The sequence below is a fragment of the Oryza glaberrima genome, chromosome 4, assembly GCF_000147395.1.
Source record: "Oryza glaberrima chromosome 4, OglaRS2, whole genome shotgun sequence".
Taxonomy (NCBI): domain Eukaryota; kingdom Viridiplantae; phylum Streptophyta; class Magnoliopsida; order Poales; family Poaceae; genus Oryza; species Oryza glaberrima.
The window spans coordinates 9,337,219-9,362,426 of NC_068329.1; the positions used below are offsets into that span (position 1 = coordinate 9,337,219).

The 25,208-nt window shown below is 43.0% G+C and overlaps 3 protein-coding genes across 9 annotated transcripts; all 3 read right to left on the reverse strand.

Annotated features, from left to right (window-relative positions):
• Positions 1 to 948: 948 nt before the first annotated feature.
• LOC127769685 (UDP-glycosyltransferase 92A1-like) lies at positions 949 to 3,024 on the reverse strand. The gene has a single exon (XM_052295301.1). It carries the CDS (start codon positions 2,787 to 2,789, stop codon positions 1,311 to 1,313), a length of 1,479 nt encoding a protein of 492 aa, XP_052151261.1. The 5' UTR covers positions 2,790 to 3,024; the 3' UTR covers positions 949 to 1,310.
• A 10,595-nt stretch (positions 3,025 to 13,619) lies between these two features.
• LOC127771691 (glycosyltransferase BC10-like) lies at positions 13,620 to 15,316 on the reverse strand. Its single transcript, XM_052297615.1, has one exon. The coding sequence runs from the start codon at positions 15,085 to 15,087 to the stop codon at positions 13,849 to 13,851; it is 1,239 nt and encodes a 412-aa protein (XP_052153575.1). The 5' UTR covers positions 15,088 to 15,316; the 3' UTR covers positions 13,620 to 13,848.
• A 2,623-nt stretch (positions 15,317 to 17,939) lies between these two features.
• Positions 17,940 to 22,872, reverse strand: LOC127769346 (uncharacterized). Of its 7 annotated transcripts, XM_052294897.1 has the most exons (8): positions 22,357 to 22,872; positions 22,226 to 22,290; positions 21,953 to 22,093; positions 21,058 to 21,111; positions 20,865 to 20,974; positions 20,551 to 20,571; positions 18,980 to 19,070; positions 17,940 to 18,254 (listed from the first exon to the last, which is right to left on the reverse strand). In XM_052294897.1, exons 3-8 carry the CDS (start codon positions 21,960 to 21,962, stop codon positions 18,232 to 18,234), a joined length of 309 nt encoding a protein of 102 aa, XP_052150857.1. In that variant the 5' UTR covers positions 21,963 to 22,093; positions 22,226 to 22,290; positions 22,357 to 22,872; the 3' UTR covers positions 17,940 to 18,231. The 7 variants fall into 7 exon arrangements, 1 of the variants encoding a protein (XP_052150857.1); XR_008016774.1 differs by lacking the exon at positions 20,551 to 20,571 and having other exon boundaries at positions 21,058 to 21,106; XR_008016771.1 differs by lacking the exon at positions 20,551 to 20,571.
• Between the last annotated feature and the right edge of the window lie 2,336 nt (positions 22,873 to 25,208).

A 25,208-nucleotide genomic window follows, 5' to 3' on the forward strand; every position in this document is an offset into this window, starting at 1 on the left:
AATGCTACAGCTACCAGGCATCACAATAAAGCTACAGCTACCAGGCAGGAGTACTACTTGCCATGTGTCTTTCTGTCAGCAATTTATTCTATCGAAGGGAAGAAAATCTGGTAGGGCGAAAGTCCATCCGGTAGGATTGGAGCCATGGTTTCGCTTAGTCCGAGGTTAGTTCTAAACTTTTTCTTTAAACTTTTAACTTTTTCATCATATCAAAACTTTTCTACACACACAAACTTTCAACTTTTTCGTCACATCGTTCCAATTTCAACAAAATTTTCAATTTTGGCGTGAACTAAACACACCCTTAATAAGCGAAACGGCATATTTACAAACCAAAAATAAGTTATAAACAAAATTTGTATATACGTGTTCTTAGCAATCTAAAAGCAAAGATTGAAAAATAAACTTCGATGAAAAAAATCTTAAAATCAGCTCCAAATTTAAAATTAAAAATTTAAATTTTAGCTAATAAACATAAACATAAGAGATGAGTCCGTCTCAGTCATAATCTCGTGCAGGACACGTGCCTCAGTCATAATCTCAAAGGCTCGAAGCATCCCCTCAAAAATCGTATTAATTACTAATGTCATTAGCAACAAAAGTGACTTCGACGTGGACTTGTTCTTCCAGCGCATATGGACTTTCTCCCAGCGCGGCGCTAGTCGCGGCACCAGCGGCAATTACGTGAGGACATTGTTGTTCGAGTACAGCAGAGTGCCGGCGATACCGTGTGGGACGGCGGTGGCGGAACATTTTCGACAGCAACAAAGCGCCGCGCTTGGCTCGTGTTCGGCGCGGGAGGTCACCGCCCGCCATGCCGCGCTTCCCTTTCCAGGCCGTGTCGCCGCCACACGCCACGGCAAGCGAAGGATTCTAAATAGACATGTATCACTATATACGTGGCAACGTCCTTCAATAAGCAAAGAGACTTCCTACTACCAAAATTTCTTCCCTTGCGAAGCGTGGCTGATACGCGTACGAGTCTATACCATTTTTCAATGGTATAGCTCTTGTGTATTAACCTTCTTGAAAAATTAGCTTTTTCAATACAAAACCCAAATGCGTGTGTATTCAAGAACACATAATACGTTATTTCAGGCACCACGTTTCAAGGTTGGGCAAATTGCTACTTCCTCCGTTTCACAATGTAAATCATTGTAGCATTTCTCACATTCATAATGATGTAAATGAATCTAGACATATATATATATACATCTAGATTCATTAACATTCATATGAATGTGGAAAATATTAGAATGACTTACTCAGTAAAATGGAGGAAATAAAACAGAAAATTATTTCTCTCGGCGTCAGCCTTTCTTGAGCATAATGCGACCATGCAGCTTCAAGAATTCCTCCAATGCTGTCTTGGACGAACCACCGTCCTCCAGAGTTCGACTAATCATCCCCTGAATCTCCTTCACACTCTGTCGTATCTTGTCCGCCTTCGCCGTAATCCCCATCGCCATATCCACGACCTCGACCACCCTCTCACGCTCCAGCGCCGGGGAGTCCGGCCAGCTCCCGCGGGACACCTCCACGCACGCGCCCCACTCCTCCAGCATCTGGGCGTTGAAGAACTGGTCCGCCGTGAGCGGCCACGCGATGATTGGCACGCCGTGCGCCATGCTCTCCAGCACAGAGTTCCAGCCGCAGTGGCTCAGGAACGCGCCGGTGGACGCGTGCGCGAGGATGCTCACCTGCGGAGCCAACCCGTGGATGAGAAGCCCAATGTTCTTGGCATGCATCCTCTCCTCGAACCCTTCCGGCAACCACTCGGCGCTGAACTGGCCACCGTTGGTGGGCTCGATGTCAAACCCGAACGGCGGACGGATAGCCCAAATGAACGGCCGGCCGGTGAGCTCCAGTGCCACGGCGAGGTCAACCATCTGGTCAGGCCTTAGCGAGTTATAAGACCCGAATGAGATGTACAGCACTGACCTCTCTTCTTGGGTATCGAGCCACCTCTTGACGTAATCGTCGTTATGGTCACCGGTGTGATCGGAGTGCTCCGTCCGGCGACGCACTAGAGGGCCGATGGGATAGACCGGGACGCCCATCGTTCTCCGGAGCATGCGCAGCCCGGTCGTCTCCAACTCCTCCATCGTGCTGATGAGAATCGCGTCGGTGTCGTACCCGGCTGATGTCTGCCGGCGGTGGTGGGCCGACCACCGGTCCGTGCCGTCGGCGTGGAGTAGGTACGGCGGAAGCTTCGACCGGTGGACAGTAACCTCCGGGTGGTCCGGGAGGCAGAACGCATCGTCACCGGGCGCACGCAGGTGCGGCAGGTGGTTCCACAGCGAGTGGTACACCACGCTGCCGAACGCGCCGCAGGACACGAAGATGGCGTGCGCGACGCCACGCCGGCGGGCGATGTCGGTCGTCCACGCGAGGAAGGGGTCGGCGATGACGCAGACCCTGGCAGCGTCTGCTCCGGCGTCGGCGATCAAGTCACGGACGAAGCCGTCGAAGCTGTCCTGTAGCGAGCGCGACTCGGTGGCCTCGAACAGCGTGATGAAGTGGAGGGGCTGCACGGCATCGGTCGACTCGGCGTCTCCGGGCAGGCCGTGCTCAGCGGGCACGAACGGCAGGGCGTGGAACCGGAGGTACCGCGTCTGGGAGCTGGACCGGCGGCGGAGGCCTTCCACGTTGCGCGGGGTGGAGACGATGGAGATGTCGGCCGTGGGCTGGGCGTCGTGGAGGTGGGCAGCGAGGGAGAGGAAGGCGGAGAAGTGGCCCTGCGCCGGGAACGGGAAGAGGACGATGCGGAGGTTGCCATCGCTGGGCATGGTGAACACGTTGTTCTTTGACTTCGAGGTTCTCCACTGGAAGGAAATTAATTTTTTGCTTTGTCTGAAAGGAGAGGAAGCACGAGGGCACCTGTCGGTGTGTGTGTGTGGCAATGGCTCTGGGTGGACAGGATGAACGAGAGGGTGGGGAGTAGAGATGGCAATGGGGCCCCGTTCACGCTTTCCCGCGGTGAATTCACCTATTAGGTGACAGGGATGGTTAATATGTATTCACCATGGAGAATAAAATGGTTGTAAACCTCTCACCATCGGGGATGACGGGGGCGGGGACGGTGAACCATTCCCCGTCCCCGCCCCTCGCGGTGACCCGACTTTACTGTGTAGGAGGACTAATTTTAGACTTTTTAGACGTTTTGGCCCATAATATTGAAGCCCATTTAACAAGCATATATAAAAGCTAACCTAAGTCAACCGGTCAAACATTAAATCCTCCACCCAAAATCCCAAATCCTCCAAATCCGCACTGCCGCATGGCGCGCACGCCCGTGCCAGCCACCACCGCCATCCGCCTGTCCGCCGGGAGCCAGGCGCGCCGCCGTGCACTGCCAGTTCGCCAGCCACTAGGCACGCCGCCGCTCGCTGCCTTTCTCTCGCGTCGTCGTGCTGCCGGGAGCCGCCATCGACTGAAGCCGCCGTCGCCGGGAGCCGCCGTCGACGTGCCATCGGGCGTGGCGACTGCAGCCGTCGTCACTGGGAGCCGCCGTCACTTGGAGCTGCCGGGAGTCACCGTCGCCGCACCGCTGGGAGCCGCCATCGACGTGATCGGGGCTAGAGAAATTATAGCCCCGTCGTGGTCGACGGGGACGGGGACGGTGAAAATTTTTTACCGTGGTGACGGGGACGCGGTGGTGATTCCCGACGGTGAATTCACCATTGCCATTCTAGTGGGGAGTGAGGCTGGGAAGGATGCGCTTGGCAGACTAGCTTTGGGATGAACGACGAGCTCGAGGCGTGGGGCAGTTGGTAAGGCTTCCGAGCAGGGAAGCAAGGGCGTGGACGAAAGTCGGTAAGGCTTCCGGTCCTGCGATTAATGGTGTCGTGGGCTTTGTCCATGCCGTGAGGTGGGGCGGTGGGGCCGTTGGATTTGATGGCCGGGGTACGACGCAGCGAGATTCCGAGCAGAAAAAGGGCCCTTGCCCTGTTTGCGCCACAGGGCTGATGCGAATGCGAGTGATGAGGTGCGACGTGGTGCTTTGCGTGCGGCTGCGGCGCACGGCAGGCTCCGGCTTGGAGGGCGGTCGGTGGTCAAGAGCGGGACCGGAAGCGACGTGACGGGACGGAGTCGTTTGCCCGGCGTGCTGTGGCGGCGAGTGCGCAGGAGCGGCACACTGGACTAGAGCTGGTGCGGCGCTGCATCATATGCTCGCGGTCGCGGGCGTGCGTCGGCGCGAGACATTGGAGGCGACTTCGCTGGACTAGAGCAGGCACGGCTTGGACGCCAAAGTTGTCGCCACGGGGCTCGCGTGACAAGCGGCGCGGCTTTGCTGAACATGTGAGCGTACAGCGCAGCGTGATGGCTAGCTGCTTCGGGCGACCACGGTCGACACGGCGCACGGCACTGGCGCGACAGTCGACACGATTGAGAGCGAGGCTGGTTCGTCACTCGGTGTTGCGGCGGCAGCTCGTGCGGCTACGAGCAGAGGCGGATGGCGAAGGCAGGCATGGGTGCACGGCTTGGCTGGCTGGCTGCTTGCCCTAGCCGGCCTGGCTTGGCACTGGGCTGCTAGCTGTGCTGGGCTTGGCCAGAAGGTGGCGACCTGGCCTGTTTGGTGGTTGCCCCGACTGGTTTGCTTTAGAAGGAATAAGTTCACTTTAGGTCTCTTCATTTGTCACCGAGCTCGAAATTCACCCCTATACCAAAAAAACCCAGATACAATGTATCCTCTAACTTACAAAACCAAGCAAACGAGTTTGTAAAATCTAAATCAAGAAGCCTCTCGTTTTAGGTCTTGTTTCTTTCAGCTTGGGATTATTATAATCTAGATTATTAAGTCAGATTACTGTAAGCTAGATTGTTATAATTTGTAGTAAAATAAGCGGTTAGTTGTTTCTTTCCTAGATTATTAGAGCCTAAATTATTGGGTTTGCAAGTCTAAAGAGGGAGTGGGTGGCATGGTGGGTAATTTTTCACCTAATAATCTAGAAAAAGCTCACCAAAATGAGCTTATCAGATTATAATAAGCTGGGCTCCAGATTATAATAAGCTACTTTAATAAGTTGTCTGTTTCTTTCAGCTTACTCCTAATAATCTAAATTATAATAATCCCAAGCTGAAAAAAAAGGGCTTAGTCATATCGCGCGATGCGCCTCAGAGCCATCCGACCATAGGCTAGGCACATGCACGTAGCCGGAGCCACAATGAGCAAGAAAAGAGAGTACTGCTACATATACACATGCATGTCTTGTTTGTTATTATGTCATAAATGTATTTCTTCCTTCTTATATAATTTTCTCTTAAACTAGAAAGGAAGCCCGCGCAAATGCACGGACAATTTATTTTTTTTGTTTATAGAAAGAATACTAAAATAAACCATATGTTACCGTATTCATTTTAAGAACCATAGATTACCTTATAATCTAAAAGAAGAAATATTTATTATGTGAAATAAATTATAAACTTTGATATACTAATTGATAATATCTATTATATTCAAACAAATTTCACTTTGTCATGGCTATACGTAAAGTCGCATATCACCATCTTTCGTAAACATACAGGTTAATATGGGTTTAGATTTTTTTTTCTTTTACTATACATCTAAGTCACCTACGTATATTCATGGGTAATATTCGAAGGAATAATTCATATTGTCAAAATTATTTGTGCTAATTTTGTCAACACTATTTAGATGAGAATGACATACTTATATAAGGATATAATAGGTTTCCACGCGACATTTTTTATTGTACGTATGTTTTTTTTTGTGAATAGTACTGCACATATTCGTAGAATGGTTGTGCACATATTTATATGAGTGTCTACGATTTCGTTTTAGATCATTAGTTAAAAACATATTTTAAAAAAGTTTGGTGGGATGGCATGAAGCGATGCCACGGTGGCATGACTTTTTCGATAACATCTTAAAGAGTTTCATTATATATATACATATATATATATATATATATGCATAATTTGAGAAAAACTTTAGTGCTGCAAAGAAAGAAACAAAAAAACAACCAGACGAAGCAGATCATATATACATTCTTCTTCTTTTTTTCCATTTTGATATCTCTTGTGTAGGTACGTACGTATGTAGGAAGAGATTAGTTGGTTTTTAGAGCTGGAATATATCCAATATAATGGTTGAAAATAATGGATCTACCAGTTGAAGTGTAAATTGATGATTAGATATTTTCTTTTTTATATTTTTTCTTATAATTTTTTTCTAATTTATGAGATCTATTACGTGATATATTAAGAGTTCTTGTAGAAGTGTAGAAATTCTATTGCCTATACTGATAATATACTTGTAGTCGATTATTATTTGTTGTGGCTTGGTGGCATGCTTTACTTTACCTATCATTTGTTGATAGTTCTCCACTTAGTATAGTCAGTTATATATGGTGCTTCATGACATAAGTGCTCGTTGGATGGTAGCTAATTATTAGGTGCACTATGCATGAATACCTCGTAAGCAATATGACTTGACGTTTTTTTATTCATGAAGTATATTATATACTACACATTAAACGTTTTAGTAAATAAGCAATAAGTTCTAGAGTAATTATCGGATTGGTTGCTCCTTTTCCCAGTTATCTACCCATTGATATAGGAATTATTACAAAAGACATATCTTTTGATAATAATATCTAAATCCATCTGAACCATTTTATGCACTATAATTAAATTGACAACCATAACCTACATCGTATATATTTAAAAGCAACTTGTGTATAGATAAAATATATTTTATATAAAAGTTTAAAAATTAAATAAATCTATTTTGGCTTTATTATATTCAATATTTAATTAATCTTGCACTAATGATACGTGTCGTTTCATGTATCCTGAATAAGCTCAGCCATCCAGCTAGATCAAATGAAGCATAAGTAGAAGATAAAGGAGATCAGTACGGTGTGAAAAGAATATATACAATCTTTGATATTTAAATATTATACGAATAGAGAAAACACATTCATGATAAATTTAGTGATATCATTTTGACATATCATTATTTTTATAAGGAGTAGGTAACTTTTGAGAATTGCTAGTCACAATTAGAATTGTTTTTATTTTAAAAAATGCAAGTCTAATTTAACTATTACATAATATATACTTTAATTAATTTATGCTTCTCATTGGTGTTTCGATGACATCTGCCTATATTTTTACAACGTAAGTAGAGCATAGTTAATATGGGCAGTTTGGTTTTTTATCCGAGTGAAAAAAAAAAGAAAATAAAAAGATGTCGTTAGCCCGGCCTGCTTATGTACATATGTACGTACTTTTTTACCTTGGAATATATGTACGTACCTTTTTTTTTTTTGGGAATACCTACTAAACGTCCGTACTTATGTGCACATATAGATCGGCAATATTGGGTTTTGGAGATAACTTTAATTGGTATGTTTTACAATAGATCTAATGGTTGAAAATAATGGGCCCACCATATATTAAATGAAAATCGATGGCTAATATTTTTTTAGAATTTCTATAATTTATTAGATCGCCACATGGCGGCGTAGGAGCGTTTCCAGGGGTCCTATGTGGCGGCTTAGGAGGGTTTCTAGGAAGTTTAATGGACTTTTAGTATATAATAGATAGATTACTTATTCGATCTATATTTCGGTTACACCATTGTGTTCGTTGTAATTAAATCATTATAACAATATCTTACATGATTATATTATGATAAAAAATATTTATACTGGTAAATTACTTTTATTATATATGTTAGTTACTTTTATCATATATAAAAATTACTTTTAGATTTGATTAAGTTACTTCTTAATACATTCATAGTGCTCTGAGTAGATTACATTTATTATTGTTTTTTAGTCAATTCCACAATTTGGTGCCGATTAAATTTAATTTTTTGATAAACTCATGTTTTTTATCCCTATAACGGATTTACTTCTAATGTTGTAACAACTTACTTCCATTTCGTACTAAGTTATTTTTTTATGATTTATGTAAATTGCTTTCAGACTTTATTAAACTTACTTTCATAAATGTATTTACATGAAAATCTTCTCTACACTTTGGTTGTGAATTTACTCCACATAGTTTCTTACTACAATCCAGTTATAGTGTAATTACTTCTAATCTTATAGTAGAGAATTACTTCTATTGCATATCTAAGTTATTTCTATAATTTAAATAAATTGCTTTTAAATTGATAAAATGTTTGAATATATTCAACATGGATCTCATTTTAGCACATATTTTGAGTAGAGTACAATGATGTAAATAGATCTTAAAAATAATATATGATTTAAAAGATATAAATCTTTAAAGGGTGATTTATATATGGAATGGAGTGATCTCTGGTTAGGATTAACCCACTACCGTGCACTACCTAGTCACCCCTCGGCAGTATTCTCCCGGGTTTTGGCTAATGTGGCACCTTCGTGGCTCCTTTGGCTAGGTCTTTATCCCAAGTGGCATTGACGTGGCTCTTACGTGGCAATTCGATCCGAAAAAATTAATAAACCACGTGGGACTCACATGTTAGTTTCACGCACAAAATAATAAAAATGGTGGGGGCCTGTCGATGTTTGAGATCACGACTACGGTATTTGGATGGTATGGGGATCGTTGGTACCAGGGTATATGCGAGATTGAGGTAAAAGAGATGGAGACGGAGATGTTTATACAGTTTCGGGCCCCTTATCTGACAGGTAATAGCCCTACATCCTATTGGCCGAAGCCGGTGTAGCTCTTTATTCATCTGGATCACACAAATATAATATTTGGGATAACCTATCTAGTCATCGTTGACTTGGCAGCATGAACACCAACTCGTAGTTGACGACGGGTAGTCTTCCTCCTCGAGTATGAACTCGTCGAGATCAAAGATGCCGCTAGATCCCTCTTGTCGGCCCCCGTGGGCACTGATGGAGTTTGCCTAGGCTAATCTGATCTCTAATGTTGATATCTGGTGACGTGTGTTGGCTTGTGTGTATGTTGTGTTGGTCTTGTGGCTTCCGTGTATGTTGGCTGTGCCCCCTCTCCTCCTAGGGGGCTTGTATTTATACCCATGGATAACCCATTGTCCAAGTAAAACTAGGGAGACCAATATGGATACATCTGGGTAGTCTTTGTCGTTTCCATATAGAACTCTATTTGTCCTTCCTTATCCGGATTTCCTTCTATATACGAAGTTTGATTCCATATAAGACATGGTATATGGTGGGCCCCGCCGAGCTGAGTCAATTACTATTAGGTATGTGGTATCCATAACCCTGACAGGGCCTATGTGGCCCCACATTTTATCCTCATTACTCCCGTCTTGTATCTATCTTCTCTATCCTCTTCTCTCTATCATCTATAGAGTCCCACTCTGGAGCGGCGGCAGGCCTCAGGCGGAGCGGAGCAAAGGGATGAAGTAGGGTGGGCGGAGCGGCGGGGTGGGCGAAGCACGGTAGCTGGATCAGGCCGATGGAATGGAGCGGACCGTCGTCATCAACTGCTATAGCACCTGCCATAGTTGCCGCGCTCGCCGACGACTGCTCGAGCTCCTCCTCCGGCCATCTCCACCGTTGTTGCCCCCTTCACCGCCCGTGGCCTGCCTTCGCCGCTGCTCTGTCCACGGTCTACCGCCGCCACCGCTCCGCTGGCATGCACCGGTCACCGCGTTGCACCCGTCCCACTCCGCTAGCATGCTCCAACCGCTGCCGCTCCGCAGTGAGACTCTACAGAAGGATAGAAAGAAGAGGAGAGAGGATAGAGAGGAGAGGGGGTAGTGAGGATGGCACATAGGGTCACATGGGCCCTACCCTTTTTTATCGTTTTATGTGTGATACTTACATGTGGGTCGGTTTTATTATTTTTCTAGATCGATTGCCACGTATTTGTCACGTCAATGCCACGCGGGACAAAGATCTAATCACAGGAGCCACGTAGGCATCACATTAGCCAAAACCAGGGACAATATTGACAAGGGACCTCATTTACACGGTTTTTTAAGTTGGGGATGCGTTGTAGCCGGTTTTATCATCTAGGGATGAATTTCGAACTTTGTGACAAATTGAGGGACCTAAGGTGAACTTATTCCGCTTTGGAACTAAGGGTGTTGGGCCAGCTGAGGTTCTGGCCCAAAAGGAGTTAGACTTTTTGAAATTAGGCTTTTAATTAGTTTTATTAATTGTAAGTCCTGGATTTATTGCTTGTTATTTACTGGAAAGGTCACATATTAATATTCCCCATAATATATGTGGGTTCCATCTGTAGTAGTTTTATAGAATTAAGTGATAATTGACATTCTTTTTTTAAAAAAATTACACAGTACAACGCAGACACTCACAACGCACGCACACTCACCCCTATGAATGCACGCACACAAACCTTACCCCTATGAGCATATTCGAAGACTGGGCCGATAAATCATCCTTAAAATTGACGAAGTCACCATAGGCGTCTCGCTGTCGACGAGTACGTCGCCTACCATTAAAAGCACAGTGTCATTAAATCCTGAAAAATTCGCTCCCATGGGGAGTCGAACCCAGAAACTAAGGTGGCCCTACTTTAGTTTTATACTTCAATTAGGAGAATTCGGAATTGGGGGTTGTACTTAATTCTTATTTTACTTGTATAATCTTTACTTTAGTTTTATACTTCAATTAGGAAAATTCGGAATTGGGGGTTGTACTTAATTCTTATTTTACTTGTATAATCTTTAATTCGGAGAATGTATGATTGATTCATTGTTTGTATTTATAAGTATCGGAAATTAAAAATTTCCCTTTTTTGTGTTGTCTTTTATTTATTTGAGATTATCGAATTATCTTGTAATTCAATTTGTGATTGTAAGTTGCTTCCTTACTTTGGTCGATTCAAGCAAAGCACTCAAAAAAGCACCATGTTTTAAAAAAGTTAAAAAGTTTACACGTTTTTATTAATATACAATTTTCAGGTTGTTACAGTTTCCCTCTCCGACTCGGATCCGAACTTGCTGGGGAGGCCCAAGATAAGGACTACACGCCGATCCAAGAAATTTTTATGGCCTCGAGAGCTGAGGATGAGGAAGCTCGCCGATTAAGGGAGCAGTGGGAACGTGAGGACAAACGCCTTTGCAAGGGGGCAGAAGATGAAGAACGGCTGAGGGCCTGCAATCAGGATCCGTGCACGAGTTCATGCCGTGTTCACCAAAACTATAATCACAACTGTATGCTTAATTAAGTGCTATATAAAAACATAATTACGCAAGTATGAGATGAGGTGGTGAGAGCCTGAGAATAAGAGTCTAGATTAATTAATTTATGAATTAGGTCATTGGTATGTCTAGGTTGATAATTTAGACAGAGTGGTACATCAGGGTTGATAATTTCAGATTATCCGTGTAAACGGACTATTAGAAAATCCAATAGAAATATTAAATAATCCGCATATGCCGGATTTTAGAGATACCACATCCACATCCGAAAGCGCACCATACTATTTGGAAACCTATACCATATCCTCGTTTCGGATGGATTCGGAGCATATCGGATCCGATTTTATCTGATCCGTTTTCACCCCTTCATAAATGTATGATTTTAAATCCATATATAATCTACGAGACTATGAAGGTGACATCTTCAGCTTATACACTTCGGTTGTTTGGGCATTCAGCTCAGGGAGTGACATCTCCAAATTTGTGCACAAATAGCTATATCACGGTAGTGGGTCTTACTATGACCCTTCCCCTCCTTCACAATTTCGAACAAGATTCTTTAACATATTATCTTCTAAATTTGAGTGACTATACCATATATATATATAGGCCACACATACATTACTAGAAAAACTATTTTCGCAAACATCCGCTTTATTTTTTAGGTGGGATCAAAAGAAGACCCATCTGTGAAAATTGGGAGAGTCCCTTGTCAAGGCTCGTAAATAAAAATCGATTTTACACGCACACGCTTAAATTGCTCACCTACAAATTTTTATAGGCGAGCGTCTTAAGCATGCACCTTTAAAAATTTATTTTCACGTATGGAAACTTAAGCCACTTGCAACCTCATTTCCGTAAACGGGCGGTTTGAGTGTGCACATGTGAAAATCGATTTTCGCAGACATGCAGCTTAAGCCACTCGCTTTTGAAAAATCATTTTTTTAAAAAAAACATGTATCTACACCTAACTTTTTCATACAAAGTTGGATGAAGATAAAGTTTATATCAAAATTTTTTATCTTGATGATATCTACAGTTTTGTAGTTGACAATTTTTTATTTGAGATTATTTTAGAGGCTGAAACATTTGTTACAAAAATCTCACATGTATTTTTACAAAATTTAATATCTATGCTTCGAACGATCTCTGATGAAAACATGCGCTACATCAAAGTTATAGGGTTGACCAGATTTACAACTTTGTAATGGAAGACTTTTTCATTTAAGATTATTTAGAGTACTAAATAAACGTTTTAAGTTTCACTGATGTGAAGTTCAAAAGAATAGCATCAACTCCAAACGGTAAGAACTAGATAGTGTGGTGGTTAGGAGGGATGCGTGTGGACTATGACGGCCTGTTTGACGAGAGAAGGGAAGAGGAATGGGAGTTTGAAGGAGGGAGTTGAGGGTGGGATTGGTCATGTGAGTTACATTTTTAGTCCTCATCGCTTGTTTGGTTTCACATTGAATTCCCTCCAAGTCTCACGAATTAACAGGCCTCCCCCAGGTAAGAGATTGGTGGGAGTTGGACCCCTTAATTCCCCATCCCGAACCCTCTTGAATTCCCAAGTCTTTCAATCAAACTATAGACTTAAACTCCCAAATATCATAAACTCCCATTCCCTATCACTAACTCCCTCCAACCAAACATGCCGTGAGGTGTTGAGTTTGAGTCCTCTATACTTGTATTTAGTAAAAGAAAATGATGTGTATTGTGATTCGGGTGTGCAAATGTTCATGGATGGTTACTAAAATTAAAAAATTATTTTTTTATTTTGTTTTGGTGCCTAAAAAAATTCAAAAATGTGAAAATTCACTTTCAAAAACAATCCTCTTATGTCGTCCACTTGTGAAAATCGTTTTTCTCATACGGCCGCCTTAAGCCACCTACTTGTGAAAAAACGATTTTTCCACTCGACTGGACATCCCACCTATGATAATCTCTATTTTCACAAACACTGGGAGGAGGCGGGGTCGCTCAGCCTCTTGCGAAAAATAGATTTTGGCTGTCTGTAGAGACCATTTCTATAGTAGTGAGATAAATACTTGGCCCACATGTCAGCCATCCAATCAAAAATACTTAGGAGTATCACACTATCAATTCTGGGTTGGTTCGGGCTGATTGCTATTGTATTTGTTTTATACTACCTCTGTTTTTTAATAGATGACGCCGTTGATTTTTATCACACGTTTGTCTATTCATCTTATTTAAAAAATTACATAATTATAATTTATTTTTTTTGAGTTGTTTTATCACACAAAGTACTTTAAGCATAATTTATTTTTTATATATTTTGTGTAAAATTTTTGAATAAAATGAATGGTCAAACATGTGTTCGATAATTAACAATATCATTTATTAAAAAACGGAGGGAATATATCTTTCGGCTTTTGGAGCCGGCCCCATCTTCCCATTCGCTCCACAAGGAAAAAAAAATGTCTTAAATGGCATTGCTGCAGTGTAGACAGTTATACTATGCGTGACACTGGCTAGAATCGGAGCAATTATTTCCACTCCATAGTTGTTGGAAGTATCCTAGTATATATACTCGATTTGGAGAAATCTATCTATATATTCATTTTGAGGTATATTCATTTTGAGGCAAATTTGGGAGAATTAAGGATAGTCGGGATGACAGACAGAAATTTACATGGAAGGAATCATCCATCGATCAGCTAACAAACTACTAGTAGTACCGGAGAAGTACAAAAAAAAAAATGTCAGAATTCGAGGAGCGTGGTGGACATGTTGAGCAGCGGCCCGAGCGCGCTGGGCGCGAACTTGCGGGCGAACAGGTAGCACACGGTGGTGGGCTTGCCGTTGTACGCGCAGCGCGTCCCGTTGTTGCGGATGGCCTGCACGAACGCCGGCGTGACGGTGGCCTTGCCGAACCGCGCGGGGTGCGGCCCGCCGCGCGACCAGTCCACCCAGGTGACTGTGCGGTTGGCGTTGCGCGTGCCGTGGCGGAGGTGCAGGTACGTCGGGATGTAGTGCTCGTCCGGGTAGCAGGACGGCGTGCAGTGCTTGCGGAAGATGGCATGGTACTTCCGGTCGGCGACGATGTCGGAGGCGAGGTCTCGGCTCATCTCGAACCACTCGGACCCCTTCCGCCACTGCTCCTCCAGCACGTCGGGCGCCATGCGCGGGTTGTACCGCCCCGCGCACTGCGGCACGTCGATGTTGTACGACTCCACGTAGCTCTGCGCCGAGTTCACCAGGTACTCGTACACCGTCGGGAAGTTGAACACCGGCACGCAGCTCTCGGAGGCGAGCACGAACCGCTCGTTGGAGAAGTCCAGCAGCGCGTTCGCCAGCAGCCGCTTCTCGGCGTCCACCAGCGTGATGGAGCCCCACGACACGTCGCCGCTCGGGATCTGCCGGCCGTGGAACGGCGACGACGACGACACGTTCAGCCTGTACTCTGGCAGGGCGTGCACGTACACGGAGTAGAGCCCCTCGTGCCCGTGGAAAAACCGCTCCCACAGCGGCGCGAACGGCAGCGGCCCGCGCGTCAGGAACAGGAACGCCACCTTGGGCACGCGCTGGTACGGGTACTCCTCCACGCGCGGCGCCATGGACGCGCGCCAGAACAGCTCCTCGTCCTTCATCGAGTGCCCCCATGGCGGGTGCGGTTGCACGAACCGCTGGAAGCTCAGCGCCGCGCCACACCCGTCGTCGCGACACCGTGACCCCCCTTCCCCGCCGCCTCCATCTCCGCGCCGCGCCTCCGCCTGCTTGCCGCTGCCCTCGACGTAGTAGCAGGACAGGCTCGCGCTGGCGGCCAGGCCGATCAGCACGCCGGCCATCAGGATCAGCAGCGCCGCCACGGCCTTGAGGAGAATCCCCAACGACCAGCACCACTCCTTCCGTGTCGCCGTGGGGAGGCCGCCGCTGCCGCCAGATCCCTCCTCCTCGTCCCCGGCGCTGCTCCGCCGAGACTTCAGCAATCCCGGCTTCATGGCGGACCACGAACCGCGGCGGCCGGCGACACCCGCGTGGAGTAGGGGCGATTCGATCGGATGGACGACGATGACTGCTCACCGTAGGCGATGGCCAGATGATAGCTGGCGATGTCTGCCCGTGCCCGGCCGGCCGGAGATGGTGCCCGGTCGTCGTTGCTCCGTCCGGTGGTGGCAATGCAACGACATGCACGCGCGGACGAACACTCTGGGCGGGCAGCTGCTAGCGATTGCGAATGCGAATGCGAATGCGAATGCGATGGGAGGGGACGGCCCTGCGTGCGTGCATGTGTCTGCGCGCGTTCCTCGGCTCATTGGCCCTCTCTCTGCCTTGCCTTCCCTTCCCTCTAATTTAATTTGCACCTCTATTTATTTTTATCTTGGGAAAGGCCATTTAATTTACCTCTATGTCATCTCTTACATACTAGCATCCAAATGGTCATAACAAAGTTATAAGATACACCATTTATGAATAAGTGACAAATCGTCTTTTTTCAAATAATTTCAAAACATTTCAGAAACGTTAAAATATTAAATTGTATTTTCAAAATATTTATAATTTCTTAAAAAAGTATGGCGGCACTAATACGCGCGCAATGCTCGAAACAGTAGTTCGAGCGCCGCACAACGCTCCCTCCATCCGGTTTTTTTCGTTTTTTACCAGCCCACTTTTCCTCCGTACACCATCTTTCCCTGTCTGGTTTTTTCAATTTTCACCACCTTACCTTGTGTATTTTTTTTCTTCTTTCCATCTCATCCGTGCTTCCTCAAAGGGTCCGATAAAATATTAACCATCCAGATTTTTATATTTTCTCGTTCCATCTCTTCAGATTTTTGTGTTTTCTCGTAAAATATTTACCATCTAGTTTTTCTTTTCGAGTTTTCTGTTTTTCTACTGTCTCCCCACGTTTCAAAAGTAAAAAAAAAATACTATACGGAGTTTTCCATTTGCTCCCAACCTCCTAGCTCTGCACCTTCAAAAGTAACAATTTACTCTTATGAATGCATCATTTAAAAGTAACAAATTACTTGCATGAATGCCCCCACATCGTTTGGCACTGTTCCTAGATCGCTATAAAAAATATTACCAGTGTTATAAATATTGTTTAGGCATCGTAGTTTACAAGTAAAACAATTACTACCTTCCTCTCTATATAGCCCATGTTGGCAAGGAGTTTAGGCGTCGTAGTCTACAAGTAAAACAATTACTACCTTCCTCTCTATATAGCCCATGTTAGCAAGGAGTTAACTCTGTTCCTTCTCCACTAACTCTGAACCCTAAAAATCAAAGCCAATTCTAGCCAATGTTGGTTATCACTGCTCAGGCTAGCACCCCCCTTGAATAATCACCAACATTCACACGAACCCTAGAACAGATGGGGAGCATTTAGGATTTGGACTAGAGGGAATAAAGTGGGCGTAATGGGGAATGAGAGCGAGAAGAAGAACCTGGAGTGCGCCGTGGGAAGATGACCATCGCCGTCGATACCGGCGCAGCGCTGGATATGCCAGTTCCTTCCCCCACGCCAGTCTTGAGTTTTGTTTGAACCAAAAAGAAAAATCCCGACAACTTGTCCCAGCGTAAATGAGATAGACGCGAGTGATGCGCAACTAGAACCATAAAAATAGCTAGTCCCATCTAGACGGGACACCGGTAATAGCATTTCCGTAAAAAATACATATGATGTATTTTAAAACGGATGATTGATTACTTCATTATTAGTCTCCCGCAACAAACTTCATGTTTGTTTGTGATATGTCTAAGGAGCCTGATGCTCTAGCTAATGCATCAGCCGTTGTTGAACAGTCTGGCTCAAATAATGATGCGAAATTTGTTGCTTTTAATTTGGGTGCAAAACACGGGGAAATGATAAAGCCAAATCAAATTATTTAGGTGGGCTCAATATGTGTGGAGATTGTTCCATGCCAAGAGTTTGGCCATGCTTAATAACTTAATTAAGCATCTACCATTAGTAACTTAGCCGCTACGTTATATGTTTATGTTAAAATTTTGTACTTGAGAGATGTTCTGGTTGTTTCTTTCTTTCTTTTTTTTTTCTATATGCATTTTATGCAAAGGCCAGGGTACACAGTGACTCAATTTGATTGCATCATCTTTATGTAATTAACTGAGTCTAAATAAAGTTTCTATTATCTAAAAAGGTAACTTAGCTGCAATTTTTTAATATTTCTGCATATAGCTTATATAGATGAGTTTAGTCAGAGTTCTCGTTGTGTACGTTAGACGCATATACATGGGCTGGCCTACGTGCCACATACATATATATTGGCCTTTTCTTTTGTATCAGGTTAGTTTTTTTTTTTGGGTGGTGTTTACCGTCGAAAGAGGTATCTACCGAGGTCCATGGCGGCGACCCCGTCATTGCTTTCTTGAAGCTGTGCCTCCACATTGGTTTGGTGTGGAGAATAACTTTGTAAAAGTCATATTTTAAAGCTGAAAAGGCTATTATATTTTTTTAATATATATTTTTGATATAAGTTCTTATACTTTATTCTTATGGCAACGCGTGGGGTTGTCGACTATTACTATAACTAGGACGAAAGCCCACACACATGCATGGACATATTACTAAATGCTATATAACAGTAGTTACTCTAAATATGTGAATATTTATTTATTTATTTATTTATTGACAAAAACCGCAGGAGAGACTACGCACATGTTGAGCAAATTCCTCCTTAAAATGAAACTTCCAAGAAATGAAAGTTGGATTAACTTTTCTAAAACTAGTAATATGCCCGTGCTAAACGCTACGGTGCAATTCAAATTGTCTTTAATAATTTTTAATATTTCATGTTAGCAAAACAAATATTTTTATGATCATATTACGTGGACAGAATAAATCTTTACAATAATTAGTTATATATAATCATTTTAGTATACAATATACTTCAGTATACAATATACGAGGGCAATATACGCTTAAAAAATATGTTAAAAAAGTATAGAGTTGTTCCATTATTTGTTGCAGGCACAAAATAGAGCATTTAATACATATATATAATATACTACCCTGTAGGTAAATAACCATCCTAGTGTTTAGCACTTGTGACACACTTAAGAAATTTTTCTTCCCCGTACTACAAATTGTTAAGAGATCGTGCAAATTTAGTTAACAAAAGTCACCCGTTTCTGTCTCCATAACCTGCAATAAAAGAAACCATGATTGTAAAAAATGACACAGCAATTTTCAATTCATTCATTTCTTCCAAGGTTCATATCTTTAGTCTATTTCCCATGAAAATCAGGAACCACATGAACAAACTATTTAATTATATCATTGGTTGTAAAAAGGTCAGATTCGACATATGGAAAGCAAGAAGAGCTTAAATGTAATATGGCGTGCTAACGCTACATACACCACAATTTAGTAAAGCATTAAGTTTTTCTAATTTGATAGCATCTGACGATGTCACAATCAGAGCAAAATTGACACAACTGAACGTCTGGTATAGATCCAAGCTGAAACATCACTCATGTCAATGGAGAATATGTATGGATCTAAATTCTGCCAATTTATGAAGGGTTCTACAACCATGCAATATTTGGATACCAAACCTAATATCAAATTTACTGGACACAGTATTATCTGATCATGAAAGACTGAAGATATGGAAAGTAGTTAGAGCTGACTAATTAAACTAATCATGGACATGATTTTATGGATTAACAGTCTGAAACCACTCTAACAACCAAACCATGATGAATTATGAACTGTGATATCTTAACAGATAAACATATGTGATGAACGAGAGCAATTGTTTTTATTCTAAATTCCAGCACATGCAAAAAAAAAGGAAAAATAATATCTTCTAATATCAATCAATCAAGGAAAATAGGAAAAAAAAAGAGAGAAGAAACTGCTTTTACCTTCAATTGAGGCATGAACCAAGGATGTCGACTGGAAACAACAGGATATGGGCACAGGAGAGCTCTGATTGGCAGGGTTACGCATGGCAATCTGCTAAACTTGTTCAAATTAGCGAAATTTCTGAGAATTGAAAAGAAGCTAAGACATCTATTTTCAGTTATTTACTTAGAGGGTAGAGAAGAGCAATGCAAATAGAAAACTATATGAGCCTAAAACATTTCATCCCAAAATACACCACTGAATCTTGTCTAGTAATTTGTTTTCTCATCCTTCTCCAATTCATGGCATTACTAAATGAAGTTTATCTTCCAAAAAAAAAATACTCCCTCCATACTCGTAAAGGAAGTCGTTTAGGACAGCGACACGGTCTCCAAAACACAACTTTGACTTCTTAAATCTATAAAAATATTTATTGAAAAGTGATATATGTATACTTTTATGAAAGTATTTTTCAAGACAAATCTATACATATAATTTTTACATTTTCAAACTCAACAACTTGAGAGTTATTCATGATTTATATTCCCAAGGTTTGACTTAAACATTGTCCTAAACGACTTCCTTTATGAGTATGAAGGGAGTATTGATCAGTGGTTAATTGGGTTAGCTTGTTAACATGAAATCAACAATAAAATGATATGATTGGGCTAGCCTTACTATTGAAACCAAGAATAAAATGATATGATGGGTGAAATGGTCTATTTCCTATGACATTTCTCAATAATACTAATCTACAATTTGGCTGCCATTCTATGAAAGATTGGAAGTGAGAAAGCACCTGGAAAGAGAAAAACCAAATCATGCGAACTCTTAGTTCCAAAAATGCATGGTTGTACCTTCCTGATAGTGTTTTTATTTTCTGGCAGGGCTCTTAATAGGATTTGAACAATTGAAAATGGCCATGCGTGTGCAACAGGAAATGTAAATTCAGTATGAACCCCACAATAGATACAAAGGAAGAATCTGTACAGCAACACTTCTGAACATTTTTGAAGATACAAACGAAAATATAAATTCAGTACGAACCCAGTAATAGATCATAGGTTAGCTCTTGCAAAGTACAAGTACAAAGAAAATCAGAGGAACAAAGATCCCTCTTGGAATTCAGAAGATCTACTCCAATATTCAGAATGACCAATAATAATTCAAACAGTAGATCTCAGAATCAACTTTTTGTACAATACATAATATCATTAGGTTTCAATAATAAATTATGAGAATAACATTTTTTTTCAAACTAAACAGTAGACCACCATATTTTTATCCTAACTGAACAGTAGACCACAATATTTCCATTTCATCTTTCCCCGGGACAGCATATGCTTTCTCTGATACGGCATGAAAAGAAGAGGACTAATGGTTGAAAAATCTAAAATTTGCACTGGAAAATAGAAGTGAATTTGACAATTGGCATCACACGGAAACACTTTATTCAATCATCCAGATCCATTTCACCCCAAATCCAATCATTTTACTTTTCTATCAACCAATAAAACGGTCACAGTGCACGGCTTCATATGGCACAACTACATTATCTAGAAACGTCATAACTCAAGGAAACGTCTATCACCTTGAGAAGAGGTTGACGGTGCTGCATAAATGAAAATATACATGTCACATTTCAGTTAAAAAAAGTGTTCTTTCAGTCCAAGTTGCATAAACACAAAGTCAGGAATTGTAGGATTTTGTAGGTACAGTTTAATGTTTCTTAAAGATGAACTGACATTCATTTACTCAAATCGTAGGTAAAATCTGACCCCGACGCAAGCACAATTCACATGCTATCTTGCGTGCAAAATGGAAACCTTGACATGGTAGTGCTCACATGCTGTTGACATCAATAGGAGGAATAGAGAGCAGGAGATAGAGTAGGCAGTGTTTTACCTGTTTAGTAAATAGTCTTAGGGAGGTGAGTGCGCCATGGACGAGGTTGCCGGTGGTGTAGTCTGTGCCACGTGAAGGATTATCCCGTGCCAGGGCAAGGCACAGAGTATCTTGGCAACAGATGCAGTTTCAGAGTCTTGACGGCAAATGCAGTTACAGATCGCGGATCAACAGATGCAGTTTATATAGTCACCTTGATATGCCTTAGGAGATCTTTCTTCAAAGCCTAAATCCCAGTGACGCTGACCTATTTTTAACATTTACCTCATGAGGAAAACAGGAATCCACAAATCAATGCATACATAAAGCAAAAGTCAAGACCAAGGACAACACTTTAGGTTTTACATCAACTTATAACTCACAAATAACTACAAAAGGTGCATGCATGCATGTAGATTTTACTCTAATCTAGACACCAAAGTGTTGCATCTGCATTTTCTGTCTTAAAATGCTTTCTTTTTCGCTGAATAGTAGCCACTGATGCAATACAAGGATCATAATGGCTCCCTGGTTCTCACTTCCTAGTGGGGCCCTGCATTTCAACAACGTCATGTCCTAACTCCTGATCTTAACAATTGTCTAAACCATCTTACCTTGACTGCTGGGATCTTACATTGTGACACAAAAGAGAGAGATCATTATATTTTCTTTAAATAGCAAATATGGGATAAATAAATGAATAAAGTTCAGAAGTGACACTGCCATGGCACAACCCATAGCAGACGGTCGCCCGCTCGAGGGCCGCCTCGCACTCCATGACAAGGAACCACTACTACGGAAATCAGTATAGGCGCCAGTTAGGAACCGGCTATAGATGACGGTTTCCCCGCCGGCACCAATTGGTGGGCACCTATGCTGGTTTTAGAATCGGCAGCTACAGAGATTATAGATGCCGGTTATTACCCCCAACCGGCATCTATGGGTTAGGGATTTTTTTTAAAAAAAAAAACGTCTTCAAGGAATATAGGAACTGAAGCATCCCGGTGATCTCACCACAATCAGAAGCAAAAACTTACTCCAAGGAAGCAGAAACTTGTACCATCTCACAACAATCTCGAACCCACCATACATACGAAGTAGAAACTTACCACTAATCATCAATCTGATGAGCTGCTGCTCCTCATGAACATCCCGCGCTTACGAGACGAAGCCCTCCTCGCCTACCAGGGAACCCCACCTCCAGATCGATCGGCAGGGCGTCCAGACGTCTGTCGCTAGCGGCACGCACCCTGAATGAACAGAAACCAAATCAGAGAAAAATGAATCCGCACCTCCGCCGCTAGCGGCACAAACCATGAACAAACAAAAACCAAATCAGAAAAAAAAGAGAAGAAATCCCTTGATCATAAGGGCGCACGCACCTTCGTCCCTGGAAGCACACCTCCACCGATCCGCCTCGCCCATGCATCAATCGATCAGCCTCGCCCTGAGCGAATCCCACGAGTCAAGAGATGCGGCAGAGGAGGGATTGCTACGAGGGAAATAGGAGTACCTTCGATTCGACTCGAACTGAGACGGAGGGCAGAGGCGGGAGGGGCGGAGGCCGGGCACCGCGTCGCGCCCTCCAAGACTGCTCGTCGCTGGCCGTGCGTGGGCGCGCGTGACGCGAGGAGGCCGCGCAGAAGGGAGGAGGAGGAGGAGTCCGTCGAACACCTCGCCCGCGAAGGGAGAAGGGATTTGGGCCGCCTCGCCGGCGACGAGCGCGAGGGGAGGAGGCCGGAAGGGGAGGGGAGCCGGAGGGGGAGGAGGAGGGGAGGGCGGTGACGGAGGAGGCGAGGGGGAGGGAGCCGGAGAGGAGGGGAGGGTGCGGCGGAGGAGACGAGGGGCGAAGCGAGGAAGAGTGGAGGTGCGGCCTGGCGGTGATCTGACGACGGGAGGAGCGAGAATGGGCGGCGCGGCTTCGGCGGCGGTGGCGACCTGGCGACGGGAGGAGCGAGAATGGCGAGTTTTTTTTTTCCGGGATAATCGCGAGATTTGGGGCGACCGTGGGGGACGGGAGGTGCGGGGAGAGGAGGCGCGGGTGGGTGCGGGAGGGAGGAGAGGGATCTGGTTCATTGGATTTGAGAGGGTGATTTTGGACCATTCGATATGTGATACGACGAATGATGAACGATTAAAAGAATTTGTTAAACTATAGGGGTAGAACTAAATGATTCCTCCTACACCATAAATTATTACAACAAAAAATAATTCGTAGCAATATATTGTAATGTTACACTGATAATTTTTCTGTGGCAAATAATTATATTTTATTGCAACGATCTATGATCGTTGTTTTATTTAGTACTTTTGTTGCAATAGAAAATGAGATATCACCACAAAAAGTCTTATTGCTGCAAAAAACATGTTCTATCACCATAATTTTAATTTTTTGGCAATTTACATAGTACATGGTACTTTTCACTATTTTTCGTTGCCACAATCAGCAAATTCATTGCAATAAAAAAATTGTCGTCTCATAATTTAACTTAAATTTTTCATATGGACACGGATTGAGACAAATTTTATATGGAAATTATAGCTCTCGACGAGATCTACAATTTTATAGGTGATAACATTTTCATTTAAAATCTTTTAGATATTCAAAACTATGATTCAAATCTCAGTTAGGCACGCTCAAATGGAACGATATATATTTTTCCAATAGAATTGATGCGTAGGTGAGTTGGTAAATGAGAGCATGTATGAAGAATAGGTCTTGGGCTCGAATCCTTGCCAAGACACAATATAAAAAAAAATAGATAGGATGATAGACTAATATTTGAACTTTTAATTTGGTATATAGAACTAATGCCACATATAGAGTGGTGGCAATCATTTTTATTACAACGATGTGAAGTGTTGCAATATGATTTTTTTTGCCACATCCATTCCGTGGCAACATCGAAATTTATTACCACTAAATAAAAATCGTTGCAATAACCTATTGCTACGCTATTTATTACCACGGCTAGCAACGATTTTAAAATTATGGCAACATGTATTTATTGCCATAATTTTAGTATTGATGCCACGATTTTTTTCGTGGTAATGATTTTTCTAGTACAGCAAACTATGGCGACAAATTCCACGATTGCTGAATATTTGATTTTGGATAATTTTAACATAAAATATTCTTTAAGTTTATTTTAAACTTATAATTCTAAGTAGATAATGCGTACCAAGGATCCACTAATAATGCAAGTCTAAAAATCATAGCCTGATTTTCTCTGATTTAAGATGGTGCGCTGTGGCGTAACATGTCATAATTTATTTAGTATTGAAACAAAACAAACATTATTTTGACTTAATTAAAATGCTACAACATTTAAACCGCTTGTAAAGCCAATGTAACATTTAAACACTATGATCAACTAAAGTTCGCTTATTTATAAAAAAAACCAAAACCAATGGACCCCACATGTACGCATGGTGCATGTGGCATTGGGCCATTGAAGTTATAGATGGCCATAAGACCCGCCCGGCACGGCCTGGCCCAGGCACGGGCGAGGCACGGCCCAAGGCGATCTGGCCGGCACGACACGGTCGGCACTTCGGGCCATGCCGTGCCGGCCCACGGGCTGCACCTTAGGCCCAGACACATCCCACCAGTAGTCGGGTCGTGCCGTGCCGGCCCAAAGGCATAGGCAGCCCATCGTGACTTTTTTAAAATAAGTCTATTTTCCTTCCATCCTCTTTGGGATGTGACATATATATAGCTAAATAAGTCTATTTTACGTCCCGACTCTTTGGGCCGTGCCATATAATATGTCTATTTTGCCTCCCTATTCTTTGTTATGTGCCTTACATATGGTTGAGAATAAGTATGTTTCGCATCCCTAAACTTCGGGCCGGGACGTGCCGGCCCAGCGTGCCGAGGTAGCAGCCCAGGCACGGCGCGGCTGTTGGGCCCCGGCCGACACGGGCATGACCGAAGTCGGGCTGTGCTGGGCCAAAATTACCGGGTCTGGGTGGGCCATCGGGCCTCGACCCATATGACCATCTATAATTGAAGTCCATAGTCGGTGTATTTCTAAACCATCTACAATAATGAATCTACTAATTTAAGTGAAAACCAATAACCAGATATTTTAATTCTTTTCAAAATTTATAGGATTTTATAATTTATTAGAATAATCAAGAGAAGTCATAGAGGACTTTAAAGAATGTTTTTTATTGAAATTACTATTGGGCCTCGTCCAATATATAAAGGTAAATTTTGCTATAGTACACTTTGGTTTTGTGGTTTTGGCCGTAGGACACCGCCCAAACAACATAATTTTGGGAGAAAACACTCCGTAAACGTGGTAATTTGTCAATGGACACCGTATCGATTAGAATAATAATTTTCGGTTGAAGGGCACC

What these genes read in the sequence shown, in the direction of transcription:
- LOC127771691 (XM_052297615.1), bottom strand. Translation starts at nt 15,087, where the DNA reads ATGAAGCCGGGATTGCTGAAGTCTCGGCGGAGCAGCGCCGGGGACGAG.
- LOC127769346 (XM_052294897.1), bottom strand. An exon ending in TAAGACTATTTACTAAACAG is followed by an intron (nt 20,572 to 20,864) that starts GTAAAACACTGC and finishes TCATTTATGCAG; the next exon opens with CACCGTCAACCTCTTCTCAA. An exon ending in GGTTCATGCCTCAATTGAAG is followed by an intron (nt 18,255 to 18,979) that starts GTAAAAGCAGTT and finishes CTTTTATTGCAG; the next exon opens with GTTATGGAGACAGAAACGGG.
- LOC127769685 (XM_052295301.1), bottom strand. Translation starts at nt 2,789, where the DNA reads ATGCCCAGCGATGGCAACCTCCGCATCGTCCTCTTCCCGTTCCCGGCG.